This window comes from Furipterus horrens, unplaced genomic scaffold, assembly GCF_987537825.1.
Source record: "Furipterus horrens unplaced genomic scaffold, mFurHor1.1.pri manual_scaffold_2, whole genome shotgun sequence".
Taxonomy (NCBI): Eukaryota; Metazoa; Chordata; class Mammalia; order Chiroptera; family Furipteridae; genus Furipterus; species Furipterus horrens.
The window spans coordinates 46,690,645-46,718,246 of NW_028327172.1; the positions used below are offsets into that span (position 1 = coordinate 46,690,645).

The following is a 27,602-nucleotide window of genomic DNA, read 5'->3' on the forward strand; positions in this document are numbered from 1 at the left end:
GTTTCTTTTTCTTTTTTAAGAAACTGCCAAACTTTTCCAATGATTTTACCATTTTAATTCCTACTACTATTGTATGAAATTTCTGGTTTCTCTCAATCTTCACCAACATTTGTGATTGTGGATTAAATTTACATTTTTCTAATGACTAATGATGCTGAAAACTTTTTCATGTGTTTGCCTTCTGTATATTTTCTTGGTTTAGTGTCCGTTCAAACCTTTTGCTCTTTTTTTTTTTTTTTTTTAAATGAGTCGTGTATTTTGAGAGATCTTTATATGAGGGGACACCCCCCAACTGGAATTTATTTATAAAAATTGTGTATTTATTCTTACATGTTTAAACTTCAGTCACCTTCAAAGTACTCTCTATTTGATGCAATACACCTATTAAGACATTTTTTTCCACTGCTCAAAAAAGTTTTTGAACTCGTGGATTTTGATGTTTTTTAGTGCTTCTGTTGTTTTTTGTTTCACCTCTTCTAAATGGGCAAAATGTTTCCCTTGGAGGACTTTATTCATCCGGGGAAATAAAAAAAAAAGGGAAACAAAAGAAGTTAATTGGGCCAGATCTGGTGAATAGGGAGGGTGGGGCACAGGAGTCATGCTGTTTTTGGTCAAAAACTGCTGAACACTCCGTGTGGTGTGGGCAGGTGCGTTCATAAATCACACATCATGAAATGGGTAAACACACTGAGAGTCTTTTAAAAAATTACAGGAGCCGAATGCAGCCTCTCACAACAATGCCAGCTGGTAGGCTGTTACAGATGGGTTCCTAGAACACTCACTGAGCAGTGAAGCCTGTGCTATAACTACAATGGGCCCACCCTCCAGAAGATAATTCTGGGTTTTTCTTGGTTTTTTTTGGTTCCCCCTCGTATATTCTGGATACTAGTCTTGTATTAGGTCATATGCTTTGCAAATATTTTTCTCCTGGTCTGTGTCAGTCTTTTCATTCTCTTGGAGTCTTTTGAATAGATATTTTTAACTTTCAAAATTACAGTTCACAAGTTTTTTCCTAAGATTTTTTTGCCCAGTTCAAGACCTCAAAGATTTTCTCTTATGTTCTCCTCTGGGAGTTTTATAGCTTTAGGCTTTACATTTAGGTCTATGATTTACTTTGACTTAATTCTTATATATGGTGTGGGGTACAAATCCAAGGGTTTTTTTTTTGTGTGTGCATATGGATGTCCCAGTTGTTTCAGCACTATTTGTTGATAGACTCCTTTTTCCATTGATTTTCTTTGCACCTTTGTTAAAAATCAGTTATCCGTATAAGTGGGTTTACTTCTAGGCTCTATATTCTATTTGTACCACTGATCTATTTGTTTTTACACTAATACCATGCTGTTTTGACTATTGTAGGGTTAACCTTCTAACTTTGTTCTTTTTCAAAGTTATTTTGGCTGTTCTTCATTCTCTGTACATTTATCTGAATTGTAATATTTGCTTGCAAATTTCTACAAAAAAACCTGCTGGGATTTTGATTTGAATTGCATTGACTCTATATAGATCAATTTGGGGAGAATTGACATCTCAATAATAATTCTTCAGACCCATCAACATCATATATCCTTCTATTTATTTAGGTCTCCTTTAATTTGAGCAATGTTTTGTGGTTTTCAGTTTCTATATCTTTTGTCAGATTTATCTTACGTATTTCACATTTTTGATGTTACTATAAATGACATTAAAAATTTTTTAATGTCTAATTGTTCATGCAAGTATATAAAAATACAATTGATTTTTATATTTTGATATTCTGTCCTACAGACTTGCTAAACTCATTTAGTAGTTCTAGTAGCTTTTTGTAGGTTCTAGTGGATTTTCTACATGAATTGTGTTGTCTGCGAATTATGACTGTTATTTTTGGAGGACTTTACTACCAGATTTCAAGACTTTTCTAGTATGGTATTGGCATAAGGAAAAGACATATAGATCAATGGACTAGAATATAGTCCTGGAATAGACTCACTCACATATAGTCAATTAATGTTCACAAAGGCACAAAAATAATTCAATGGCAAAAGAATAGTTTTTCCAACAGTGGTGCTGAAACAAACTGAATATCCTATGAATAAGTAAAAGTGAATCTTGATCTCTATACAATATACAAAAATTAATTCAAAATGGATCATAGACTAAATGTAAAAGTTACAACTATACATAAAAAACATAGTATAAAAAGATTTTGCCCCTGAGGTAGGCAAAGATTTTCTAGATGGGAACAGAAAATATCTTAATGCCAGAAGAAAAAATTGATATATCAGATTTTATCAAAGTTAAAAATTATTTATTAAGAAAATAAAAAGGCAAAGCAAAGACTGGGACAACATATTCTCAAAATGCATATCTTACAATGGACTTGTATCCAGAATTTATAAGGAACTCTTGCACATAATAATAAGGTTAAAAAAATAGGATAAAATGTTTGAACATACTTCACAAAAGATGATGTGCTACTAAGCACATGAAAAGATGCTCAGCATAATTAGCCAGCAGGGAAATACTTATCACCTCACATACTCTATAGAGTAACTAAAATTAAAAGGCCAACAATTCCGAGTGTGAAAATGAATGTGAGAATGTGAATCACCTAGAACTCTTCATTCATTGCTAGTGACAGTAAGCAAGTAAGCAGGCATACCTCATTTTATTACACTACTATTGTGCTTCACAGATGTTGCATTTAAAAAAAAAAAAAAAAAGGCAAGACTCTCCACCAGGAAAAATCATTACAACTCACTTTATTCTGGTATTCGCTTTGTTGTGGTGGATTGGAATCAAACCCACAATACCTGTGAAGTATGCCAGTAAAATGGTACAGCCATGATTGGAAACATTTTGGCAGTTGCTTTATAAATTTAAACATATACTTACTATGTGATCCAGCAAATCCACTTGTAGATATTTAGCCAAGCAAAATAAAAACATCTGTCCACAAAAGACATGAATGTTCATAGCAGCCTTATTCATAATACCTCAAAACTAAATATAGCCCACATGTCCAGCACTTGAATGGATAAACAAATTGTGGTACATTTATACAATGGAATATAACTCATCTATAAAAGGAATGTCTTAATAAACAGTATTGTGGATCAATCTCAAAAATATGCTGAGTGAATGAAGCTTGACTCAAAAGGAATATATGCTGTATGATTTTATAGTAGGCAAAACTAATCTGTAGTTGTAGTCATAGTCATCAGATTAGGGATTGCTTAGAGCTAACTGGGATGGGAGATTGATTGCTAGTGGGCTTGAAGGGGCTTTTTTGGGTGATAAAAATGTTCTATATCTTGACTAGGGAGATGGTTACATGGATATATACATTTGTCAAAACTCACTGAACTATTTACAAGTACATTCTGTAAGTGTTCATTTTATCATACGTGGATTATGCCTCAACATAGTTGATTTAAAAAAGAGTTAATTCTAAGTAGATTGTAGATCTAAATGTGAAAGGTCAAATAATAAGCTTCTTAAAGATAACATGAGAATTTCTTAAACAGGGTATGAAAGCGCTAATGTTAAATTAAACTGCATTAAAACCTGGAACTTCTTGTCTTCAAAAGACACTACTGAAAGAGTGAAAAAGGCAACCTACTGTATGAGGGGGAAAAACGTATATGTACATTCACATTTGTGTACACACACACACACACACACACACACATACATACATACATAAAGTAGTCCCCCTTATTTGTGGGGGAGATGCTCTAAGACCCTCAGTGGATGCTTGAAGCTGCAGATAGTACTGAACCCTATGCTTTTTCCTATACATACACAACTATGAGAAGTTTTATTTATAAATTGGGTACAGTAAGAGATTAACAATAACATAATAAAATAGAACAATTATAACATAAAAATAAGGGTTACTGATCACAAGCACTGTGATACCATGACAGTTGATCTGATAATCAACATGGCTACTCTCAGTGACTAACAGGTAGGGAATGTATACACAGCAGGGACTTGTTGGACAAAGGGATGATTCAAGTTCTGGGGTAGGAATGGAGTAGGACAGTGCCAGATTTCATCACGCTACAAAATTTAAAACTTACTAATTGTTTATTTCTGGAATTACCATTTAATATTTTCAGGCCATTGTAGATTGCAGGCAACTGAAACTGCAGAAAGTGAAACCGCAGATAAGGGGGGGACTACTGTATGTATATGTATGTATACCTTTTTCTTGAAAATTGCCTCATATTCAAAAAAGTATAAATAGCTTCTACAACTTACTAGAGGAAAAAACCCCAAATATGTGAAAGAAAAAAGGGCAACAGTGTGAATAGGCACTTCATAAAAGAGGGTTTCCAAATAGTGAACATGTGAAAAGCTGCTCTACATCTTTAGAAGATAAATGCAAATTGAAATCATAATGCAGTACCAATATATACTTAACTGGCACTTCTGAAGTAGGCAAATAGGCTGAGAGCAACTGTCATTCTGCCTGACTGGTGGGTGAGAGTGTCATTTGTACCAGTTTGGAAAACTATGGCAATGAACCCATACCTTATGACAAAATAGTTTCTCTTCTAGAATGTATCCCACAGAACAGAATGTGTACCAGGATGCATATTCAAAAACGTTCATAGTGGTTTATGTGGCTATTTAGTCAAGACCTAGTAATTATTCAGATACTCATTAACAATAAGTGGTTGTTTTGTAGTCAAACATAGAATACTATAAATCAATGACAAAGAACAAACTATATGCATCTGCATGGGTAAATCTCACAACTATAATACTGACTGAACGAAGACAGACTTCATGCGTATATAAGATTCCACTTACACAAAATTCAGAAATAGGTACAACAGGTGTTGGAAGCTGGGACTGTGGTTAGTTTGGGGTGAGGAGTTAGGTATAAGGGGTCTGATTTATTGATCTGGGTAGTGATTATGTGGATATGCTTATTTTATGTAATTTACCATGCCTTACATTTATTATTTGTACACTTTTCTGTGTATAATGCTTTGACTTTTTAAAGTTCATATTTGAAAATTAAGGCAAAGTAAAAATATTTTCAGGAAAATTTCCATGGTATTCTTGGTAGTGTGACTGAGTATGCAATTAATATACAGAAGTCAATAGTTTTTCTCTGGTAATTAGCATCTAACTGGTAAATAAGTGACAGAACTACTAGAACAGCAGTTCTCAACCTGCGGGTCACAACCCCTTTGGGGGTCGAACAACCCTTTCACAGGGGTCGCCTAAGACCATCAGAAAACATATAATTACATGTTGTTTTTGTGATTAATCACTGTGCTTTAATTATGTTCAATTCATAACAATGAAAGTACATCCTGCATATCAGATATTTACATTACGATTCATAACAGTAGCAGAATTACAGTTATGAAGTAGCAACGAAAATAATTTTATGGTTGGGGGTCACCACAACCTGAGGAACTGTATTAAAGGGTCGTGGCATTGGGAAGGTTGAGGACCACTGCACTAGAACCTAGGTTTTTATTTCAAAACACATTTTACTATTTTTTAATCCTTTCTGGAGGATCTGTTTTATTGATTTTTTTTAGAGAGGGAGGAAGGGAGAGACAGCAAGAGAAATGTCACTGTGAGAGAGAAACATCGACTGGTTGCCTCCCATACATGCCCCACTCAGGGGTCAAACCTGCAGCCTAGGCATGTGCCCTGACCAGAATTGAACCGGCAGCCTTTAGGTACACGGACGACAGAACAACACTCCAACCAACTGAGCCATGCAGCCAGGACTAAAGCCCATCTTATTTTCATAATGTCATGCTATCTCCCCTGAATGAGGAAGCATATGCCTCTGCCTTAAATTTCTTTGTAAGTCATGTATCTTGACCTATCCTCTGGACCACAAAAAAATAACATAAATTGTAGGACATTAGAACTACGATAAAGTCATTTTTTAGAGCTGTTGCTACTAGGCCTATAGACCCATCTGTCTTGCCTGGCCCAACTTCTCTGGCCCTCTGTGGCCTACATCTCTGCTGTTCTCCTGGTCCAATACATTTATATCTGGTTTATAGGAATAAGAAAGTTTTTAGGTTCAGCCTCTTAGCTAAGTAAATAAACTTTATTTTTTGATTGTATGTTATCTTTTCTTTTATGGTTTCACATTGCTCAAGAATGCAGAGCAGTTAAATCTTAAGCCATGAAGCATATGCTCAGCAAGAGTCAAATAAAAGCTGACTTAATTAAAAATTAAGAGGGCTTTATATCCAATAAGGAAAATAGTCTCAAAACTGCCATGTGATGTTTGTTCTAATACACTATGAAGGCAAAAATATTTTTAAGTCTATAGTTCCCTAAAACTCTGTTGTCTTGGTGTGATTTGTATTTTTAGCTGAGAGAAGAAAAGTTACAAGAGGAGAAAATCTCTGAAGACCAAATTCACAAGCTGTTACCAGAGGATACAGAAACAGGGAAAAGGAAAATGGATGAACAGAAAAAAAGAGATGAGCCATTAGTACTGAAAACAAATCTGGAGCATGTAAGTAGATCACTTTTTTGATGGACAGTTGACTCAGAATCAGCAGTTAGCCCAGGTGACATGCATCTGGAAAACCTACGTTGGTGAACTATAAGACCAATAATAGTCATTGACTGAAGCTTAAGAGTAGTGAGAAACAGCATCTGGGTGAGAGGTGGAGAAAGTAATTTATAAATGGGACAATGAGACCTGTGTGGAAAGAATAAGGGAACAGTGGGGAAAAAAGGTAAGAGGAAAAATCTAGTATAGTATACCACTTGTGGTAAATTTTATACATATATTATCATTTTGACTTATGTGTTGTTATTTGATATTTGAGTTCTGTGTCTTATATCCTTTACTAGATTTCCCTAAAGCTTGAATTTCCCTTTATTCGTTATAATGCCCTAAGCAGCACAGTGCTAGACATAAGATAGTAGATTATAACAGATGCTTAAACTTAACCTAATTAGACTTTTAATTGAGCCATATCTTTCCTAAACTTTTTTCATTACTTATTTACCAAGAAAATTACTGGAAAAGCTTGTAAGTTGTATATTTAACTTATATAAGAAAGCATTTTTGCAGGGTCCACTGATTAGTTCAAATGGGTAATTACCATTGAGATTTTTTTTCTTTAGTAAGTCTTACTGGATTGCACATCTTTTTATTGCTTGCTGTATGTACTCAACATATCTATAGAGTCATATCCTTTAAAATATTTTGTGATTCAGTCTTGTTAGTATTTCATTTATCTTTCTAATTAACCAGAATTAATAAAGCTTTACTGTATATAAAGACAATGTAGCAGAATAGAGAGGAAAAAAAAAAAAGACTCTGGTTCAGAAGTCTGTCTCTTAAATAGGTCTCAGCATTAAAACAGACTGTATAACTTTGGCTAGATTACTTAATTTCTCTGTGCTTTTGATGTACTCCTTACAAAGGCATTTTTCTGAATTTCAAGAAGTTATTTAAGCTTTCTTGGATTGATTGTATCTGCTGACTGTCAACAGGCATGTGGGGCTTTTTTAATCCCATTATAGTAATAATAATTTTTATTATTTAATTATTATTAAAAACAACCACTTGGAATTTTATAAATGGTTTTAACCTTCTAAAAGATTCAGTTTAACAAACATAAAATGCTTGTATACGCTTAATGCACTGTTCATTGGGAACTACAAAAGGAAAAAGACTGCTACCAGAGAAGATATTTGGCTAGGAAAGCAAGAATGAAATATATGATAGTCTTATGCATATAGTATTGGGTTGGCCAAAAATTTTGTTTAGTTTTCTCTGTACAATGGCTCTAGTAGTGCTTCATTGTCTTTAACTTAATTTGAAACAATTTTGTTAGATCTTTGTGACAGCTGTCACATCGGTGTGCATTTTTATAAAACTTACTAAAATTGATTAATTTTTGTGTAGCCATTTTTGGCATATTATGCTTTATTATTTCAAGAAAGGTAAAAAAGCAATTGAAATGCAAAAAAGATTTATGTAGTGTATAGAGAAGGTGCTGTGACTAATCAAATGTGTCAAAAGTAGTTTGTGAAGTTTCTTGGTACTGTTGACATTTTGGCCAAATAATTGTTTGCCAAATAACATCTTATGCATCGGAAGACGTTTAGGAGCACACCTGGCCTCCACTCACCAAAAGCCAATAGCAGGAGATAGCTGACATACTCAGAATATCCAAATTAATGAAGTTATTGGTGAAAATATAAAATGTCTCTTTTATTTTATGGAAAAAACATAATGGATTTTTTGCCCAACCCAATATGTCTATGTCTTCTAACTAATAGCCCCAACTATGGCCTGTGATCTCTAAAGACTGAAATTCTGCCTGTGACTTCACCCCAGCAGGACTGTCCATTAGGGCTGTCTTGCAAACAATCCAGAAAGTGTACTTACCTTTGCTATGTTTTTTTTTAATAGAAAGAACCTGCTGTTTTTGGCCTTGCCCAGATCCAGGTTTTGTCCAGGAAATTATGTCTAGTATTAATTCTTTCATGTCAAGACTAGGAAACTGCTCTAATGACTTTTTCTTTTGCCTCTACCATCTTTGAAATAGAAATCAATTGCATCAACCTAATTTTAATCTTAAAAAGAATTAGTAAGTACAAACTCTCAGGCTCTTTTATTAGTAATAGCAAGGTACAAAAATTTTTTATGCAGAAACACACTGAATAAAATCTGATCTATGAATACTTCAAGTTTTAGAATTTTATGATTTTTTTTTTTACTCTTTTTTTACTTTTATACTTTTGAGGACTTTTAAATGGCTCCAGTTTTGCTTTAATAAATATGTGTTCAGAATTTTTGGTGTTGAATAGATAATTTCATTTAATTTAGCGAAGGCTACGTTCAAATTGGCACCAAAGAGAAGCTCAGGTAGACTTCAGTGGGAAGACAGATGAAGGATTATATTTTATGTAAAGAGTGTGATATTTAGAGCTGGACTGATTATTTCACTCTGCCCCCAGAACCTCAGGGACCCCCTGTTTCCTGTGGAATTAAATGAGAACTCTTCATACCAATATTCAGATCCTTAGTATTATTCTAGCTTACATTTCTGTCCTTGCTTATATCCCAAAACTCTAGGGAATGGAGCTGTTTGCTTTCCCCCAAATGTATATTGTACTTTCCCCTCCTTAGAGTGTTTGATTTTGCATCTTCATCTCATTGAAATGTCACCCAACTAAGCTATCAGAAAGCTATTCATCTTTTCATGTCCAGTTCCACAGCTGTCATGTTGCTGTAACCTATAGGGGTTCCTCACTTGTTTCTCCACTTCCACCCTCCACTCTCCCCTCTCAACTTCCCTCCCCCTATTTTGTAACTTTTACAGGACTTTTTTTTTTTTTTTTTTTTTGAGGGGGCGAGGGAGGGAAAAGAAAGGGAGAGAAACATCAATGTGAGAGAGAAACATCAGTTGCTTGTCTCTCATATGTGCCCTGACCAGGAACTGAACCCACAACCTAACCATGTGCCCTGACCAGGAATTGAACCGGCGACACCCAACCAATTGAGCCACACTGGTCAGGGCTACAGGACTTACCTCATTCTCCCTTACATTATGGATACTTGTGTGTTTGTATTTCTCTACTAGATTTGTAAGTTTCTTGAGTTACCTGTTTTAAAATTGCCTACAGTACCTTTCATATCACAAGTGTTTAGATACATGTTTATCAAGTCGAATTCAAATAGAGGAAGGAAAGTGGTTATTCCAGAATCAGAGATTATCATCTGTTACTTGTTCAGAATGGAAATAAAATGGGCACAATGTTTAATTTATGAGTTGTTATGGTACAATTAATAATAATGCGAATTATTGCAAAACAATTTGGTATAACAATTATAGTCGTACCAAATATAAAGCAGAAAGTTAAAAACTGCTTGTCATCCCACAATTTAGAGATAACCCCTATGAACATTTTAGTAAATGTTTTGCCAGACTTCTTTCCTAAATGCATATATACTATGTATTTTTCTTTTTAGAAAATGTAACTCAGTGTACATATTATTTTGAACCTTTTTAAATAAACTACTAAATTGTTGATGTCTTTCCATGTAAATAAAGAATCCCATATCATTATTTAGTGGTCTCTTAGTATTCTTTACTGTAGAATTAATTTAATTAAAATAATTAATCCCCTGTTGATATTTTGCTATCTTAAACCTCCACTGAGATTAGTTCCTTTGAATAAGTCACCAGAAGTGGAATGATGAGGTCAAGGGGAATGTCCTTTTAAGACCATTGATACTTATTATTCATTTGAACTTTCAAAAGTTTGTGTCTAGTTATACACCTACCAATAGTTCAAGAAAATACTAATTTCCTCACTCCCTTTGCTAACTCTGGGTATTATCAATCTTTTAATTTTTTTAGGTAAAGTTTAAAAAATATCAGGGGACTTTATTATGCATGTTTTATACCATTTTAGGAATGCATAGTGCTATAGGCTTATTTTTATTTAAAGGGAAAGATGAGAGGTAAATAAGTTTTTATCTTATGGTTCTAGGTTTTGTGGGGGTGGAAATATAGAGGTATGGGGGGTACCTTCTATCGATATAATTATTTATAATGTAAATTTATTTTTCAATAATTACAAGTAACCTAGTGTATATCATAATGCTGACATTTTTTCTTAAAAGATTAATAGTATTTAAATTGATAAAAATAAAATCTATCTTTTGTTGAGTACTTACTACTTGTTAATGTACTAAGTGCTTTTAATGGTTTATTACAATCTTTGTGGTAGATGGAGCAATCTTTATTTTATAGATGAGGAAACTGAGGCTCATAAAGATAAAACAACTAACCTACAGTGACCATGATATTGCTAAGTAAGAGAGCTGGAATTTGAACATTCTTTTATTTGGTACTGAACTGATTATGTAGAAACACCTAAATAGATATTGCCATTATTTATTCCCTGTTGAGTCTATAGATGTCAAACCCTTTTCTTTTTCTAAGAGTTGAGAAGAGAATATTATATAAAATTTGATAATGGGTCAGTATTGTTAAAAAGCTTCTCTAGTGAACAGTTTATACAGCAGCGTTCTTTAAGGAGTGGTACCCTACAAAATTGAAAAGCTTCCCTATAAATTGTAATTCTTCAACTATTTTTCAAAGGCTATTAGAAAACATAGCCTATTGTATGTGTGTGCCTTTCAGCCTAGAGAATAACAAAGCATTTCAGGAATGCAGGGTACTCTCAGCCACAAGATGATACTTTGCATGCTTCTGTCTATAACTCACTTTGGTAGTCATTTGATCATTAGATAACTGGTTATTCATTAGATGATTAAAATTTTTTATTTACCTGCTTTATAATGATATTGGGAGTCTTAAAGCAAAGATGGTCACTTGTTCTTACAGAGTTTATGTCTAAAGCAGAAAACACACTCTTAAATAAGAAGCTATAGTTCAGTGTCATTAGTTGTTCTTTCTAAAAAGACTCTTATTGAATCATGAGGCATATCCTTACTGTATGTTAGATGCAAAAGGCCCATGTAAAAGAAACTTTAAATGTAAATTGGAAGACTCAAAAAGAGACTCATATAAAATGAAGGTAAGTAAATATCAACAAGATGGAAAAAGCTGACTCTAGGTGTATTTGCAAGCCCTTTCAGAGAAAGTGACATTTAAGATGCCTCTGAAAGTGAGTATTTTATAGACCGAGAATATGGAAGGGGAATATTAAGCAAGGGGCATAACATGTCCAAAAGAATAGAGGTTTTGAAAGACTATAATGTTACATGTGGAGAGTAGAAAGTAGTTTAATTGTACTGGAGCTCAAGGAGTTCCCTGTGAGGGAACTGGTGTGAGTAAAACTATAAAAGAAAGTTGAGTCTAGTTTTGAAGGTTATTGTATTATGCTGAAGTGTTTAGACTTTATCCTGAAGTCACCAATAGTTAAGCAGGATTCTATGTGTGTGCTTGATAATTTGGATGGTATTGGAGGGAAAAAAGGCTGAAGAAAGTGAAACCAGGAAGTAGATTATTGCAATATTCTAGGCAGAAGATGCTGAGAATGTAAGGAAAGGCAATGACAATTGAGTATATGCGGGCAGAGTTAGATCTGAGGGACATTTTATCAGTAGAATGGAGTAGAGTGGAAGTAGCATGGAGGCAGCTTGGAGACAGATGTTCCGGATTTAAGTACCAGTGTTCAGTACTTACTAACTCTACAATCCTAGACAGATTAACTACTCTTGAGTCTCAGCTTTCCGTCTATAAAAGACAGCTAATAATCCCTTAGTGTTGGAGTACTCAAAACCTCTATACAATGTTATTATGACTTTGAAGAAAGGGAAAGAAAAGAGTCATAGATGATGGAGGCTTCTAGCTGGGTTGGTAGTGGGGTAAGAGAAGATACATAGTGAGTTTGATTTTGGATATATTAAGTTTGAGCTACATTTGGGAATCCACATAGGGACCTCCAGGAGGCAGTTGGAAACATAAACAGATTGGAACTCAGATAGAAGTGACATATAATAGAGAAATTTGAAACAATAGTTATGTGATATTCAATGGGAACCCCAAATGGACAGTGTTGTCTCCCTTCTCTCCTGCTAGTGTCCTGCACGTCTCTCAGATTCAGAGAACGAAGAGCCTTCCATCGGCAAGATGACACAGCCACATCGCTCTGCATTTGTTTCTAAGAGCAACTCCTACTCCTTAGCTTTCCTGGCAGGGTAAGAGACTGATACTGAATTCAGTCAAGGTTCTTGCATTTGGGGTATGAGACAAAAGGGACTTGGGGAGCAAAAGTGTTTGTTGTAGCCACTTTGGGGGAGGTGGGAGTGGGGAAAAAAGATGGGAACTGGTTTTCCAATATGGTTAGGAGACAGAGAGCTGATCTGAATTATTAAAGAAAAGTATATTCTACCCATTACTGGTATCCTCAGGGTAAGATTGTGCTAATTGCTCTCCTGCACAGTGTGAACTTGAAAGAAAAATTTTTTAATCATTTTTATTTTTCAATTACAGTTGACATGCAATAATATATTAATTTCAGGTGTACCCCAGTGATTAGACATTATATAACTTGCTAAGCGATCATCCCAATATATCTCATACCCATATGATACCACAGTTATTAGAATATTATTGACTCTATTCCCTATGCTGTACCTGACATCCCCATGACTGCTCTGTAACTCAATTTGTACTTCTTAATCCCTTCATCTTTTTCACCGTTTCCCCCTAACCCCTCTCTCATGTAGCAACTATCAAAATGTTCTCTGTTATCTATAAGTCTCTTTCTGTTCTGCTTGTTCATTTTGTTTTTAAGATTCTTTTGTTGATAGATATGTATCAACAAATTATGTATTTATTGCCATTTTATTGTTCATATTTTTGATATTTTTCTTCTTAAAGAAGACTCATTAACATTTCATATAATACTGGTTTGGTGCTAAGGAACTCCTTTAGCTTTTCTTGTGGGAAGCTATCTGTCCTTCATTTCTAAATGATAGCTTTGCTGGGTAGAGTAATCTCGGTTGTAGGTCCTTGCTTTTCATCACTTTCAATATTTCTTGCCAGTCCCTTCTGCCTGCAAAATTTTTTTTGAGAAATCAGCTGATAATCTTATAGCCACCCCCTTGTAGGTAACGCTCTGCTTTTCTCTTACTGCTTTTAAGATTCTCTCTTTGTTTTAAACTTTGGCATTTTAATTATGATATGTGTAGGTGTGGACCTCTTTGGGTTCACCTTGTCTGGGACTCTCTGTACTTCCTGGACTTGTATGTCTATTTCCTTCACCCGGTTATGGAAGTTTTCTGTCATTATTTTTTCAGATAGGTTTTAAATTTCTTGCTTACTCTCTTTTCCTTCTGGCACCCCTATGATGCAAATGTTGTTATGCCTAAAGTATTCCCAGAGGCTCCTTACACTATCCTCATTTCTTTTTTATTTTTGCTGTTCTGATTGGATGCATTTTACTTCTTTATATTCCAAATCACTGATTTGATCTTGGCTTCATCTACTCTACTGTTGAATTCCTGTAAATTGTTCATTTCAGTTAGTGCATCCTTGATTTCTAACTGGTTCTTTTTTATGATTTCCATGTCCTCTGTGCTGTTGGAGTTCTCACTTAAGTTTACTGAGCATCCTTATATAACCATTGTTTTGAACTCTGTGTCTAGTATATTGCTTGTCTCCATTTTGTTTAGTTCTTTATCTGGAGTTTTGTTCTGTTCTTTCAATTGGGATATGTGTCTTTGTCTCCTTATTTTGGCAACCTCCCCATGTTTGGCTTTATGCATTAGATGGAGCTGCTATGTCTCCCAGGCTCTGCAGAATGCCCTTATGTAGCAGGTGTCCCACAGGGTCCAGTAGCACAGTCGCCCTGTTCACCCAAGCTGGGCACTCCAATTGTGCCCTCGCCCCTGTTGTAGTTGAGCCTTGATTGCTGTTGACATGTCAATGGAGGAATTTACCCCCAGGCTGATCAATTGCAAGGATTGGCTTCTACCACTGACCTCTGACTACTGTGGAGGATCAACTGTGCAGGGCTGCACCCTGTGGAGCAGGACTTAGTTCAGTGGGCTCTGGTGCCCACTGAATCTGCCCTTTATGAGTGTGTCATTTGTGAATGTGGTTGGGTGGTGCTTCGATGTGCTTTGAAGCTGTACACCAGGTGCGATGACTCTGGGGCCTCCTGGGAGGTGAACACAAAGGTCAGCTACCACCTGTGTTCTGCCCAGGGTCACAAAGCGATCTACAGATGGCAGCTTCTTGTGCTGGGCTTGAAGGTCCCAGGAGAGGACAAGCTGCGAATCAAGGCTGGCTGCTCTTGGTGCCAGGCCTGGGGCCACTTAGCAAGAGGTATGGGGCACTCTGAGACTAGATGCTGCTTTTTTGAGCGATTTTAGGAAAGTCTGAAGCATGAGCCAAGACAAGCCATTTGTATGGAAGAGCCACTGGAAACATGTTTGGTGGGCCCCCAGGCTTAGTAGGGCAGGGTCTCAGGGAATCAAGAGGGTGAGGTGAACAGTGTTAGCCAGGTTGATGGAGACTCAGATATGGTGTCCCTCCTGCCTTCTCTGTGAGCAGAGGGCTCATCAAAAGAACAGTGGCCTCTGCCAGCACTTTTGTCTGGGAGAAAGCTGCCCCTTCAGCCCTCTCCCTGATGCCAGAGAATTCTGTTCCTGCCTGTATGTCCCTTTGAGCTGCTGCCCCAGTGTTGGAGCTCAGAGGCAGTGAGTTTAAGTAAGTCTGAGCATGGGCCCTTTAAGAGGAACACTGGGACTCCGGGAGCCCTCTGTCTCACTCAACCACAATCTCTGCTTGTTTTTACACCTAGAGTTTATGGGGACTTCTCTTCCCAGCACTGGAACCCTGGGTTGGGGAGGCCTGTGTGGGGCTGGGATCTCTCACTTCTCAGGGGGGTCCTCTGCAGCCAAGACAGCCCTCCTGGTTTTTATCTGCCACACATAGGTGTGGGACTAAGCCATCTGGTGTGTCTGCCCTCCTACCAGTCTAGATGTGGCTTTTTCTTTATATCCTTAGTTGCAGGATTTCTGCTCAGTTACATTTCAGGCCATTCTGAAAGATGGTTATTCTATAGTATAGTTGTCATTTTGATGTGGTTGTGGGAGGATACAAGTACCACATTTACCTATGCTACCTCTTGACCGCAAAGTATGAACTTTCCATTCTGGGAGGAAACAATAAAGCCTTCCTCAGCTGACAATATCTATGGATTCTCTCTGTGGACTTTTTTCTCTTAGTAGGAAGACCAGAGTCGATTTGATTTTCATTGCCTAGAACTAAAATATATCTTGCTAGGTTTCAAGAAGGCATATGGAAAAGTTTTTAAGACCCTTGTCAAGAGGAACCTCTTGATCCTTTAGACTGTACAGGCCCTGGGGAGGAGAGGAGAGAGTATTTGTATTGGATATTGGATGACTAGGGAATAATGAAGGATTAAAAGGAAGGGAGGGAGGGAGGAGGGAGGAGAGAAGAAGGAAGGAAGGAGTAGAAGGATAGAGGAAGGAAGGGAAGGGAAGAAATGGAGGAAGAAGGTAGGAGGGAATCATTCATTCAACAGACATTTTGTGAGCAGTTACCACGTGCCATACTGTTTTAATATAAAGATGAAAGGACAATTTTTACCCTATTGTGTTACCTATTTATTGTTTAAAGCTGACATTACTCACCTTTATTTCTAGGATTCCTTTCTTCCTTCCCAACAACACGGTGAAGTAGAGCTCTCTTGCTGCACCTATGGACATACAGTAGACCCTTTTTATTTGAAGGCTTTTTATTACTAGTCACTAATAAATATGATAAAAATAAAGCTACTAAGTTTACGAATATTATGAAGTATATTTCCCTTGGACCCTTCAGCTGCGAAGAGAGGGGGGGTCTGCTGCATGGGCAACAGCAGACCCTCCATATTACCCTGCCCAGGCTCTGTAGCTTCAGCGTCATCGCAAGATGTCGATTCAACACGGGAGGAGACAGATACCATGTCACTCCCGAGTCGGACTGCACAGCCATTCTCGGCGGTGCAGATGGACTCTTAAGGAGCTACACCATCGTCTCTCGAGACGGACGGCTGCCGACGACGATACTATTGTGATCCCTGATGTAGTTTTTGTAACTGAATCCTTTTTGTATACACTCTTTTGGAGCACTCTGTCTGATTTCCTATTATTTCTGGGAGTAAAATTCACTACCCTCCCCCATCCTTTAACTGCCCCCCTGCCCGCCCCCCCCCCCCCGTAATGGTAATTAACTCTTCCAGGCAGGCCCTTTCCTAGAATATTTATTCACTCATTTATTTATTAATAGACACTGTGTTCTAGCCACTTAGGCCTGATTTACGAAATCAGTACCCAATAAGTAAGATGTAAGCCAGTGTACCTTTCATTTATGATGAAGATGAAATTCTTGCTTTGTGTATATGAGTGGAATTATAGATTCCCTCTAAACTTAAAGACTGCTTGACTAAGAATTGTTAGCTGCTGGTTGTGTATATGGATCACCCCTACCCCCAATTTATAGCAGGCATATCTTGATCATTATTAGAGGGATCTACTGAAAAGAGATAAAGATCATATCTTTCTTCCAGTCAAGCCACAATAAATACTTCCTGAAATAAATGTTGCTTTAGGCAATCTCTGATTAATTAATCTCATAATTTGGAATGACTTTGAAAAAATGAAATTTTTATTAAAATCCAAATATAATGCCAAGGCCAGATTGTCCTGATTAGTTGGAGTGGATATTAAACAGGTGAATTACTTACTACCAATTCCAGTCTCTACCCTTGTAATTCATTCATTTAAGGCTAGTTGCAGGTTAATATGTCATTACCTAGAAATGCTTATCAAGGGACTTAGAAAATTCCTCTCTACAGGGCAAAACATAAAGCCTATGTGGTGGGATGTGCTTTTGATTGTGTGGCTCTGGAATATCTGTAATACATCTTTTCCTGCTCTTTGGCCCATCCTTGCCCTTATCCTATGTCATTGAGCCATAATGAGATTAATTTATAGGAAAATATTCACTTAACAGTTTACTTTTAAGAAATGTTTATAATCAGTATTACATATTTCTGGATTTCAGTATTCATTTTTTAAAAAATATTTAAGTTTGTGGGCTGAGTTCAGTTATTAGTATAGTTATTAAAACAATTGGATATGGTTGGTAGAAAATAGTTTGCTGATGTCATGGAAACCTTAGGTTAGAAAATCTATTATGGTAATACTCTTTTATTTAGTCAACATGCTTTTTCTTTTAGGTGAGGAAACATTAAATCCTATTGGCAAATGTTATTTAGGAAAACAGTATGGAGTTGTTAGTGCTGACAGTGCGATGTAGTATATGGGTATATTGAAAAAAAATATATACTGGATTGGCCAAAAAGTCAGTATGTTTTTTTTCTGTAAAATAAAAGACACATTTTTCATTTTCACCAGTAACTACTGATTTGAACATCTTGAGTATGTCGCTATCTCCCGCATGGTGTAACATTGATTGTTCTCAGTTAAGTCTCAATGTGATCACTACCAATTTCAAATTGGTCTGCCTGACTGTGGAGCATCACCCAGAAAGAAATATCCAACAAGAAACTTCGCAAACTACTTTTGACACGTTTGATCTGTCAAGTACCTTCTCCATACACTGCACAAATCTTTTTTTGCATTTCAGTTGTGTTTTTACCTTTCTTGAAATAAGAAAGCATAATATGCCAAAAGTGTTGCTTATTTTCTTCTATCTTCAACATTAAAATGACTACACAAAAATGTGCCAGGTTTTTCTAAATGCACGTTGATAGCTGTCACAATACAATCTAACAAAACTGTTTAGAATGAAGTTAAAGACAACTATGCTGTTAGAGCCATCTTGGCGGGGGTAAGTGGAGGAACAAAAGAAATTTTTGGCCAACTGAATCGCTTGGTCATGTTTGCACAACCATGTGACTGTAAACTTAAATGGTTGAAATGGTAACTTTTATGTTACATATATTTTACATAAAAAAATGGATTAGCATTGTTAGTAGTTTTTTGATAATTCAAATATATATTTTTATGTCTATTAAGCAGCAACAGAAAAATGATTTTCTCTGCAAGTTCTTTTCCTAAAGTGTGTTCATGGGTAAAAGCTTTTTAAGTTTTTACAACTGTATTTAAATCAAATAAATCTGTGTTTGTTTTACTTATCTACATTATAAAGTTTTCTTTTTTAAGCCCAAAAGCAAGGAGGTAAGAGTGAGTAGGCCTGATAGGATGATTATTTTGAAAGGAATCCATCAATGGATTCTGGCTATGAGTCTTGCCAACAGCTTGGTCTATTTTTATTTGAAAAATTCAAAGCAGAGAGGGCTTTGCAGCACTATTAATGAAGTTCTGCAGCCCTTCAAAAATGAAACTTCTTCTGAATAGGCAGATAGAATAATAGTTAACCCCTAGGTCACTTTCTACGTTAATCACAAAATACGTTAATTGAAAAAAAATTAACTTGATATACAATTGTAAAGTTAAATTTTATTTTAAGTATCTGAAAAACTGGTTGGTTTGTTTCCTTTAAAAATTTATTTCCCTTTGCTCCTAATTTCCCTCTTCCCCACTAGAAACACAAAAAACCTGGTTGCATATTTTTCTAAAAGCTAAGCCTGGAAAAACTGTTGAGCTTAGTGCCTTTTCTAAGAGCTGCATGTCCACAAGAAGAAAAGCATTTTCTTTGCTTTGGCTGTCAGAAAATTTAAGATTAAGACAGAGTTTTCAATTCAGTCATCATGGCTTCAGTTAACATGTGTTACAGAACAGAGAGTTTGTCCACCTGATGCTGGCAGAGCCAAACACTAAACACTGAGAATTGCAGTGATGAAAGACTGGCTATTTTATTATGAATGGCACCACTAAGGAGTAGGGGAAGCTAATGCTCAAAAGCCTGAACTCCCTGATCTAGACTTCGGGAAGGGTTTTTAAGGGGTTAAAGGGGATAGGTATTCGGAAGCACTGGCAGGGCAAGCTTCAGTTGGAGGACCTGGGAGCTTGGCCATTTATGGTAAGGGGTGTCATTACAATAGACCCTCTGCTTCTGAAAGGGTTCTAGTGTTCAGGTTCTGGTTATGTCTTGGTTCTTTGGTTTCAGGTGCAGGTAGAAGTCAAAGTTCTCTCTTCTGCATCTGCTTCAGCTGCATGACTTGCAGTTTTGGTCTGTTGTTTCTGAAAAGCAGCTCAGTGTCACATTAAACAGGATAGAGCTGTTTGGAGCTGGTTCTGCACTTATAAATTCCCCTATTTTATTGTTCCTTCCTCAATCTTGAGGTTAAGAGGGCAACCGGGTCCAGATTCAATTAAGATGATGGAGGATTAGCTTCAAGACGGAGTCAGTTTTGTCCACCTATTGGACCCCTCTTATCTGGCTCTTACTATCTCATGTGCCCACCTCATCCACAACGGTCCCTGAGCCATATTGGGGACATTCTGGGTGTTTAATTTACAAGCAGAGACCATAGCAATGGTAGAGGTAGCAGCAGGCCAGGATATCTGTACCCTAATATGCGATAAGGAATAAAGACTAACTTTTGTTATTTATATCCCCCAGGACCCAAACCATGATGATGATCATCATCATGATTGTTGGGGAGCATGTAGTCTAGCTGCACTTTATAACTGCAAGACTCAGGAAAAGGGCAGTTTCAGTTCTCAAGAATTCCAAGTCAAAGGATGGGAAAAAAAATGGAAACATATTTGGAGAGTCATAGGCAGATATTGGAGGAGGAAACTAGAAGAATTCAGGATCCAGTCCAGCTTAAAAGTAGAAAACAAAGCTCAAAAGACAACGAACATCACTAGACTGTAATATCCACAAAGGCATATTATAGTTTCTACTGAAACATAATTTTTCTCTCTTAAAATCACCCACATTTTTTACAAAGATAGCCAAATTAAGACTAATTTATTTGCAAAATAGTTTCAATAAAATTGGCCCGATTATTTGTATAAGTCCAGCAATAATAGTACAGTAGTCCCTCATTTATCATGGGTATTAACGTTCTAGACCGCCCCACCCCCCTGCGATATGTGAAAATCCGCAAAGTAGGAACCTTACATTTATTTTAGTATTTATATATATTTTAAGGCTTTATAAACCCTTCCCACACACTTATAAACCATTCCTAGTCCCTTATTAACCTTTCCCACTCCCTCATTAACCTTTCCCACACTTTCATAAACACTACTTATGTTTTTAAACATATTCTATACTCTTAAACCTATGTAACTTTAACAACATACATATACAGTACCGCAAAATCCTGCGATATAGCGAAAAATCCGTGGTAAATAATTAAATATAATGTTTTTTAAAATCCCACGATACAGTGAGGCCATGATAAGTGAACCACGATATAGAGAGGGACTACTGTACTTGCAAAAAAAGGCCAATATAATGCATTCAGGAGGTCAGATCCACCTGTGCAGTTACACAGATACCTCAGAGTTTATGTGGCCTTTCTTCATGTTGGACTTGATTTCTAAATATTTCTATAATTGAGGTTAATGGTTTACATAATGATACGAATGGCAGGTACTGTTTATTGAGCACACACTACACCCCAGGCACTATTTAGGGCATTTTACATTCAGTCTTATTATCCTCACTCAATTCTAACAAGTAAATTTCCGTGTTCATGAGGACATTCACACTCAGAGAAGTAGCTTTCCTGAGACTGTGCGGCTAGTGATACATAATTAACCATGTAGGCACTTCTAACTCTGCTTTGCTGAAAAATTTTTTTTAGAAGCAATCTTCAGATTGAACTTTAAAAAGCCTCTCAAGGTCAGAAAAGCTAAGGGAAGAATTTGCCATCAGCGTACCTGTAGTTTGAGGCAAATTCCTTTCTTTGATGTCTGCAATGTATCCTGCAGTTCTTTCCTCTAATTATAACAAATGCAGTGGCATTATCTCAGTTAGCATTGTATGCACCTCGTGGGTTGTGTGTAGATGGTGAATATCAGGCACACTGTCCAAGGGAAGAAGTTGCTGGGATCATTTGCCATGTGAGCGGGGTGACAAAAGACCATGCTAAGTGACCTTCGGTGGTCTTGGTATTCGTTCCTGTCCACAAAGCATGTGAGCCCAGACTTCAACAGGGACCACTTTAGCTGGCTGGGACACACCTCACTTACTAGCAAGACATATCCTATTAAACTCAGGGGAAGTTGCCAGTCTAACTCCCATTCAAGCAGCCCAAACCATGGCTCAGTATCTTGAGGCACTCTGAACAGTAGCTGATGTTGGCCCTTTGTCAGCAATGACACTAAGGCATCAGGCCATAGCCTTTAACAGACATGGCCAGAGGAACTTCCTTTACAGCAGTTCATAAGCCTTGGTAAGGAGTTAATCCTGTACTGTTATCGACCAAATTGATTTTCTAGCTGCCTAGACCATAACTGTTGCCGACCCATTCAAGGTAGATGTATCGCAGGAGCCCCAAACTGGGGAGCTGCTTAAGTGTTCATGATATTCTGAAACACAAAGAACAAAAAACAAAACACCTTGAGCATTAGCATATTGGACATGCCATTTATTACATTACAGGGGACTGCACCTACTGTGGTGGATCAGTGAAAGAGGGACCACATCCCCTCCACTATGGGGCTCGTGACAAGGGGTCCCAGACAAAGGCAGCATAGTCCAGGTTGCACAAACCTACGTGTGGCCCGGAGCTACATTGCATCTTTGTGTATGTGCAGAAGGAAAAGGTCAAGAAGCAGTCACAGGACAAGAAGGCGCTCCCAAAAGGAGATAAGAAACGAGTTACAGTCCGTTCCCAAAACAAGACACATTCCTTTTGGCCAGGGGCCCCCTGGCCAGTCCTTGTCTCAAGTGGTGGGAGAGCCATGTACAGTAGAGGATTAAAGAGCCCGCAGCTGCTGGTTAGGGGCTTAAGGAATGAAACTGCTTTGTACTTAATTGCAAATATTTGCATGTGCCTTGTTAGGCACTGTTCCCCTGCATTTAGTATTTTGGTGCCCTGGTCTATAGCTCTTGAGTAACAGTTGACCCGTGCACAGTATTACTCTGTTCAAAAGGAGGTAATCCAAAGCAATTCAGTTACCTAATAAAACTTTGGCCAGAGAGTCTAAGGCCTCCTTTTGATATGCTGTCTCATTGGCTATTATTCCTAAAGTTATTGAAAGATTTCTAATCATGTGTTCATGGGTTCCCACTCCCCACCAGGGAGATACGGTCCTGCCAAACACTGCCCAAAAACCATCTTTCTAGGTGGTGTGTAGATAGAATATTGGGGAGCTTCCCTTTTGAGTTGGTTGAATAAATTTATAGGAAGCTAATTAAATTTTATATGTACAAAGGAGATGGTTTAAAGCAAGTGGAATGTTAAAAATACAGGCAAATAAACTAAACACAAGGAGGCACAGAAGTGAATTCTACCTTATCTTTTGTTAGTTGTCTTCTAATCAGTAACAAGATCTGTTAGGGATTTGCATGCATATTCTGACTGTTGGGGCATATCTGTGGCTGGAACAGCAGCATGTCCCTCTGATTTCTGGAAGCCTTCTGAATGATTTTTGTAGTCAGTAGGGCCATCCTGGGTGTTCTTGAGAAGAGCTGGATTAATTTAACGGAGGAATGAGTTTTTAAAAGAACCTGGTAGGAAGTCCTGGCTGCTGTGGCTCAGTGGATTGAGCATCGGCCTGTGAGGCAAGTGTTGCTCTTTCGATTCCCAGTCAGGGCACATGACTAGGTTGCACGTTAGGTCCCCAGTTGGGGGTGCAAGTGAGAGGCAACCACACAGTGATGTTTCTCTCCCTCTCTTTCTTCTTTCCCCTCTCTCTAAAAATAAATAAATAAATAATTTAAAAAGAAAAACCTGGTAGGGCCCCACCCACTTGGACACAAACTAATCATCAGGGTGTTTATGCTTGCATGATTTTATTTTTTTTATTATTTTAGATCTTATGTATTTAGAGAGAAGGGGAGGAAGGGAGAAAGAGAGGGAGAGAAACATTGATGTGATAGAGAAACAGCAATTGGTTGCCTCCCACATGCGCCCAGACTGGGACCAGGGAAATAATCCAGGCATGTGTCCTGGCCAGGAATCAAACTGGCAACTGTTTGCTTTGCGGGACGATGCCCAACCATCTGAGCCACACTGCTCAGGGCCTCTTCTTCTATGATTTTAATAATACCTGTCTTCGGGACTGATGTAATGGAGAGGTACATCAGTCAGGCCCATCATCCTTCTAGAAGCAAACTCATAAATAGCTATTAAAATTAGATCTAAGGATTGCCTATAAATGACAAAAAACTTAAGCTGGCATGGTTATAGATCTGATTAAAATGCAACTGACAAAGAAATTTGCTTTTCTCTGTAACAACATTTTAAGATACCAAATGAAAATAGTATATCAGGACATTATAGACTCAGAGATTATACTCTCTAGAACATTCATTTAGTAATAAAAATATATGCATTAAAATACAACTTAATTATTTCTTTACTTGACAAAACTTGCCATGTACTTTTAGTGTATCAAATAGGCCTGGAAAGTTTAAATTTTCTCATTCATAAAGAGAGAAAGAACAACTGCCTGAGGCATTCTAGGGGTCCACAGGAATAACCCAGAACTCTGGAAAGTTTGTCAAAATATGTCAAAGGTTTGGACCTTTGACTAAATAGGATCATAAGCCATTTTGGAGCAATACTTAATTATCCATTTAATAAAGTAACAATAAAAGACAAATACAGAAGTTGACATAATTGTCAGCAAAACTTAGCTCTTATTATTATTGAGGAGATTCAGTTTTTTTTAAGTAACCAAGGACCTGATTATGACAACATAAAACAGATTCTTTGCTTTATACGTGGACAACCTTTTTGCTGTATCTGTAGCAGACCAATAGTCCGTGAAACTGTGTCCTTTTTAGCAGAGAGAGAAATCAAAACACTAATTTTGCATCAACTTACTTTTGATATTTCTTTCCTCAGAATTCCTTTTCCATAAACTTTCTAAAACGTTCCTTTTTACATTCAGATTTCGTCCTTTTTTTTTCTTTTTCATTCTAAAACTACCAGCTTTACTTAAGATCAAAATTCTCTCAAAAAAAAAAAAAAAGATATGTATATGGCCCTGGCTGGTGTGGCTTAGTGGATTGAGTGCCGGCCTGCTAACCAAAGGGTCGCTGGTTCAATTCCCAGTCAGGGCAAATGCCTGGTATGTGGGCCAGGTCCCCATCTGGGGGTGTGTGAGAGGCAACCACACACTGATGTTTCTCTTCCACTCTTTCTCCCTCATTTCCTCTCTCTCTAAAAATAAATTTTAAAAAATCTTTAAAAATAATTGTATATACATATATATGCCTATCTCCATACCTTATGCCTTTTTTTTACTGAAAACATTTTCTTTTAGATTAACTTACAATTCTTAATCCTTAGAAACCTTAATTTCTAGTAACAACTAAAAGAGTAGTCAATTAGCATTCTTTAGATTTGCAGATATATTAATGCATTTTAAAGCCTCTAGAAACAGGCTTTTGTTGGCGATTATTTACTTATTTTTGAAATGTGTTTTTTTAAATAAAGCTCAAGACATTTATTGACAGATCCAAATGTATCTTTTAATTTCTTCGTTAAAAAGAAGCCAAAAAGTAAGTAAACTTAGACTTACCTAGCAATTAATGTTTCAGCATTTCATAGGATTTGGAAATATCTAGATATTCAATAATTTTTGTTATTTAACTTAGTAAAACTCTAAAGTTTCAAGTTACCAAAGAAATTTAGAAAACCATTAAAGGATACATACAATATGATTATCGCTAGAGTTAACCTAAAAGAAACTTTTCATCCCACTTGCAGTTATTTAACTTACTTGCTCCTGACAATTAAATTTAGATTACTTATGAAAATTTTATCATACCAAATAAATTTTCTTGCTGACAAATTTTGCAACATAGATAACATGAATTTATTTGACTGATAATTTCAAGTAGAATAAAAGTGTTATTTCACTGATGATTCTAAAGATATGCCTATTTAACCAAACTCAAATCAGCTTTAATATCAAATATTTTCCCAGCTCACAAGATTCTGAAAAGCACTTTCGTTAGTTTTTTTTTATTCTCATGTTTGTTTGTTTAAGCCAATTTAATATTACAAATCAATTCCATCCAGCGATAGAACACAGACATATGTGAACATAGACAGAGACCTCATAGCTTTTATTATAAAATGCTAGTTTTGTGTTCCAGATATAATACAAAGCTCAGAGGAAAAACTCTATCCAAATATTTTGGAGAAGGACTAAGTTAAGACTTTGCTCAGATGGCCAAAGGTGTACATGCTATAAGAATTCCTTCAAAGCCATTTTAAAATTATAATCATAGAATTGATTTTCTGTCTCTTGAGAGGCCAAGGTCCTTTCCTACAAATGCGGCCCTTAGGGTGGGCTTGTCAACAAAAACAACAGAAAATGGAAAGCGAGTGTGCACAATCAGGTTGGAAAGCTCGGACGGTAAAAAGGGCAGCTTCAGAACGCCTCAATTTAAACAGGAAGACTTTTCGACGCCAGAGGGAGCCTGAGTGCAATATGGCGGCCGCCACATGTCTGCGGGCTAAGAAAGTGGGGCAGGGGAATAAGCCTTAAGACACCTTTTTACCCCTGCGTTTGGTCCTCCCAATGGGGGCATACCACAAAAAGAAGAGGGCTTTTTCCCTTTAAGAGTGGCCACAGTGAACAAGGCATGGGATAAACTCTGGGAATTGAACTGGGGCCACAATGGTAAGAGCACCAAATCCTAACCACCAGAACTCAGGAGTTGTGGGTTCAACCCTGACCGAGTACCACAAGGATTTCTCTTCGCGCCCACCAAGTTCAGGGGAGTGCGTACCCGGCTACCACTGCTGGCTGTTTTACTGTGTACGATGAAAGCCCGGGAGTGCAAGTCCCCACGCCCCTGGGAACAACGCATGGGGCCAGAGGTAGAGCAATGAGAAGGTTCTCACAAAGGAATTTGCTATGGTCACCTCGAAATTCAGTTCCTAAAAGTCAAGTCATTTGAAACAACCACAAACGACACACCTCACTCACATTCATACAGCCCCACCCCTGTACACAACTTTCAAACAATTTGCCAGCTCTAGACCAAACTAAAAGCCTGTTTCAAGTTAAAAACAAAATTCCAAGGCGCCGGGTTCAACAAACCGAACGATTTCAATCAGAATTACCCAAGGTGACATCTCAAAGCGTGTTCCCTTATATAACCAGTGGGAAATTCCCAAACCACCAAAGGGAGCGTTTCTTTGGTATCGTTACACGCAAATTTACTCACCAAGAGACCTCTTCCAAGCCAAGTACCCGATTTCTCTCACTGGAAACTGAAAGTAACACACCGGGTCAGCACTGTAGGTCGGTGAAGCAGCCGCTTGGATAGAGCGTGGAGAGACTGCCACTGGCCAGGCGTCACGGAATCGCGGGCGGAAATCCTGCTCAAGTGCGAAACACCGAGAATTGCGGTGGAGAAATACTGGCTGTTGTATTATGAATGGCGCTACTCAAGATGCGAGGAAGCTAATCCTCAAAAACCTGAACTTTCCCGATCCAGGGTTCAGGGTTGGTTTTTAAGGGTGTAGTGGAACAGGTATGCGGAAGCATTGGCGGGGTAAATTTTAATTGGAGGATCTTGGAAGTTGGCCATATATGGTCAGGAATGTCATCACAGGATCCTGGACAACAGACCCTCCGCTTCTGCAAGGGTTCCGGTATTCAGGTTCTGGTTATGGGTACCTTCATTCTGGGTGCAGCTGAAGGTCCAAGTTCTGTACTCTGCGTGTGCTTCAGCTGCGTGACTGTGGTTTTGGTGTGCTGTTTCTGCAAAGCAGCTCAGTCTCATTCAACAGGATAGGAGCATTTTGAGCTGTTTTGCAGTTACACATGGCCTATAATTTTTAAAAAGTATTTTTATATACCTTTTGTAACAACGGTGTCGCCCAGAGAACCACGAGGACGCAGCGAGCGGAAGAAAAGTTTATTGAGGGAAATTAGCAAGCGGGGAAGAAGCCGTGCCGGCGAATGGCCGGACTCCGGGGTCCTAAGGAAAGAGGGGCGGTTTTATCGGGGGAAGAAAAAAGAAACTATTGAA

General features: G+C 37.4%; 1 protein-coding gene across 1 annotated transcript in view; it reads left to right on the forward strand.

Annotated features, from left to right (window-relative positions):
* The window catches only part of RNF169 (ring finger protein 169), a 73,969-nt gene that overhangs the window by 35,049 nt on the left and 11,318 nt on the right, over window positions 1-27,602 (forward strand). The window contains exons 3-4 of the mRNA XM_090265470.1: window positions 6,344-6,490; window positions 12,555-12,673. Coding sequence (XP_090121596.1) covers window positions 6,344-6,490; window positions 12,555-12,673 — 266 coding nt within the window. The remainder of the gene's footprint in view (window positions 1-6,343; window positions 6,491-12,554; window positions 12,674-27,602) is intronic.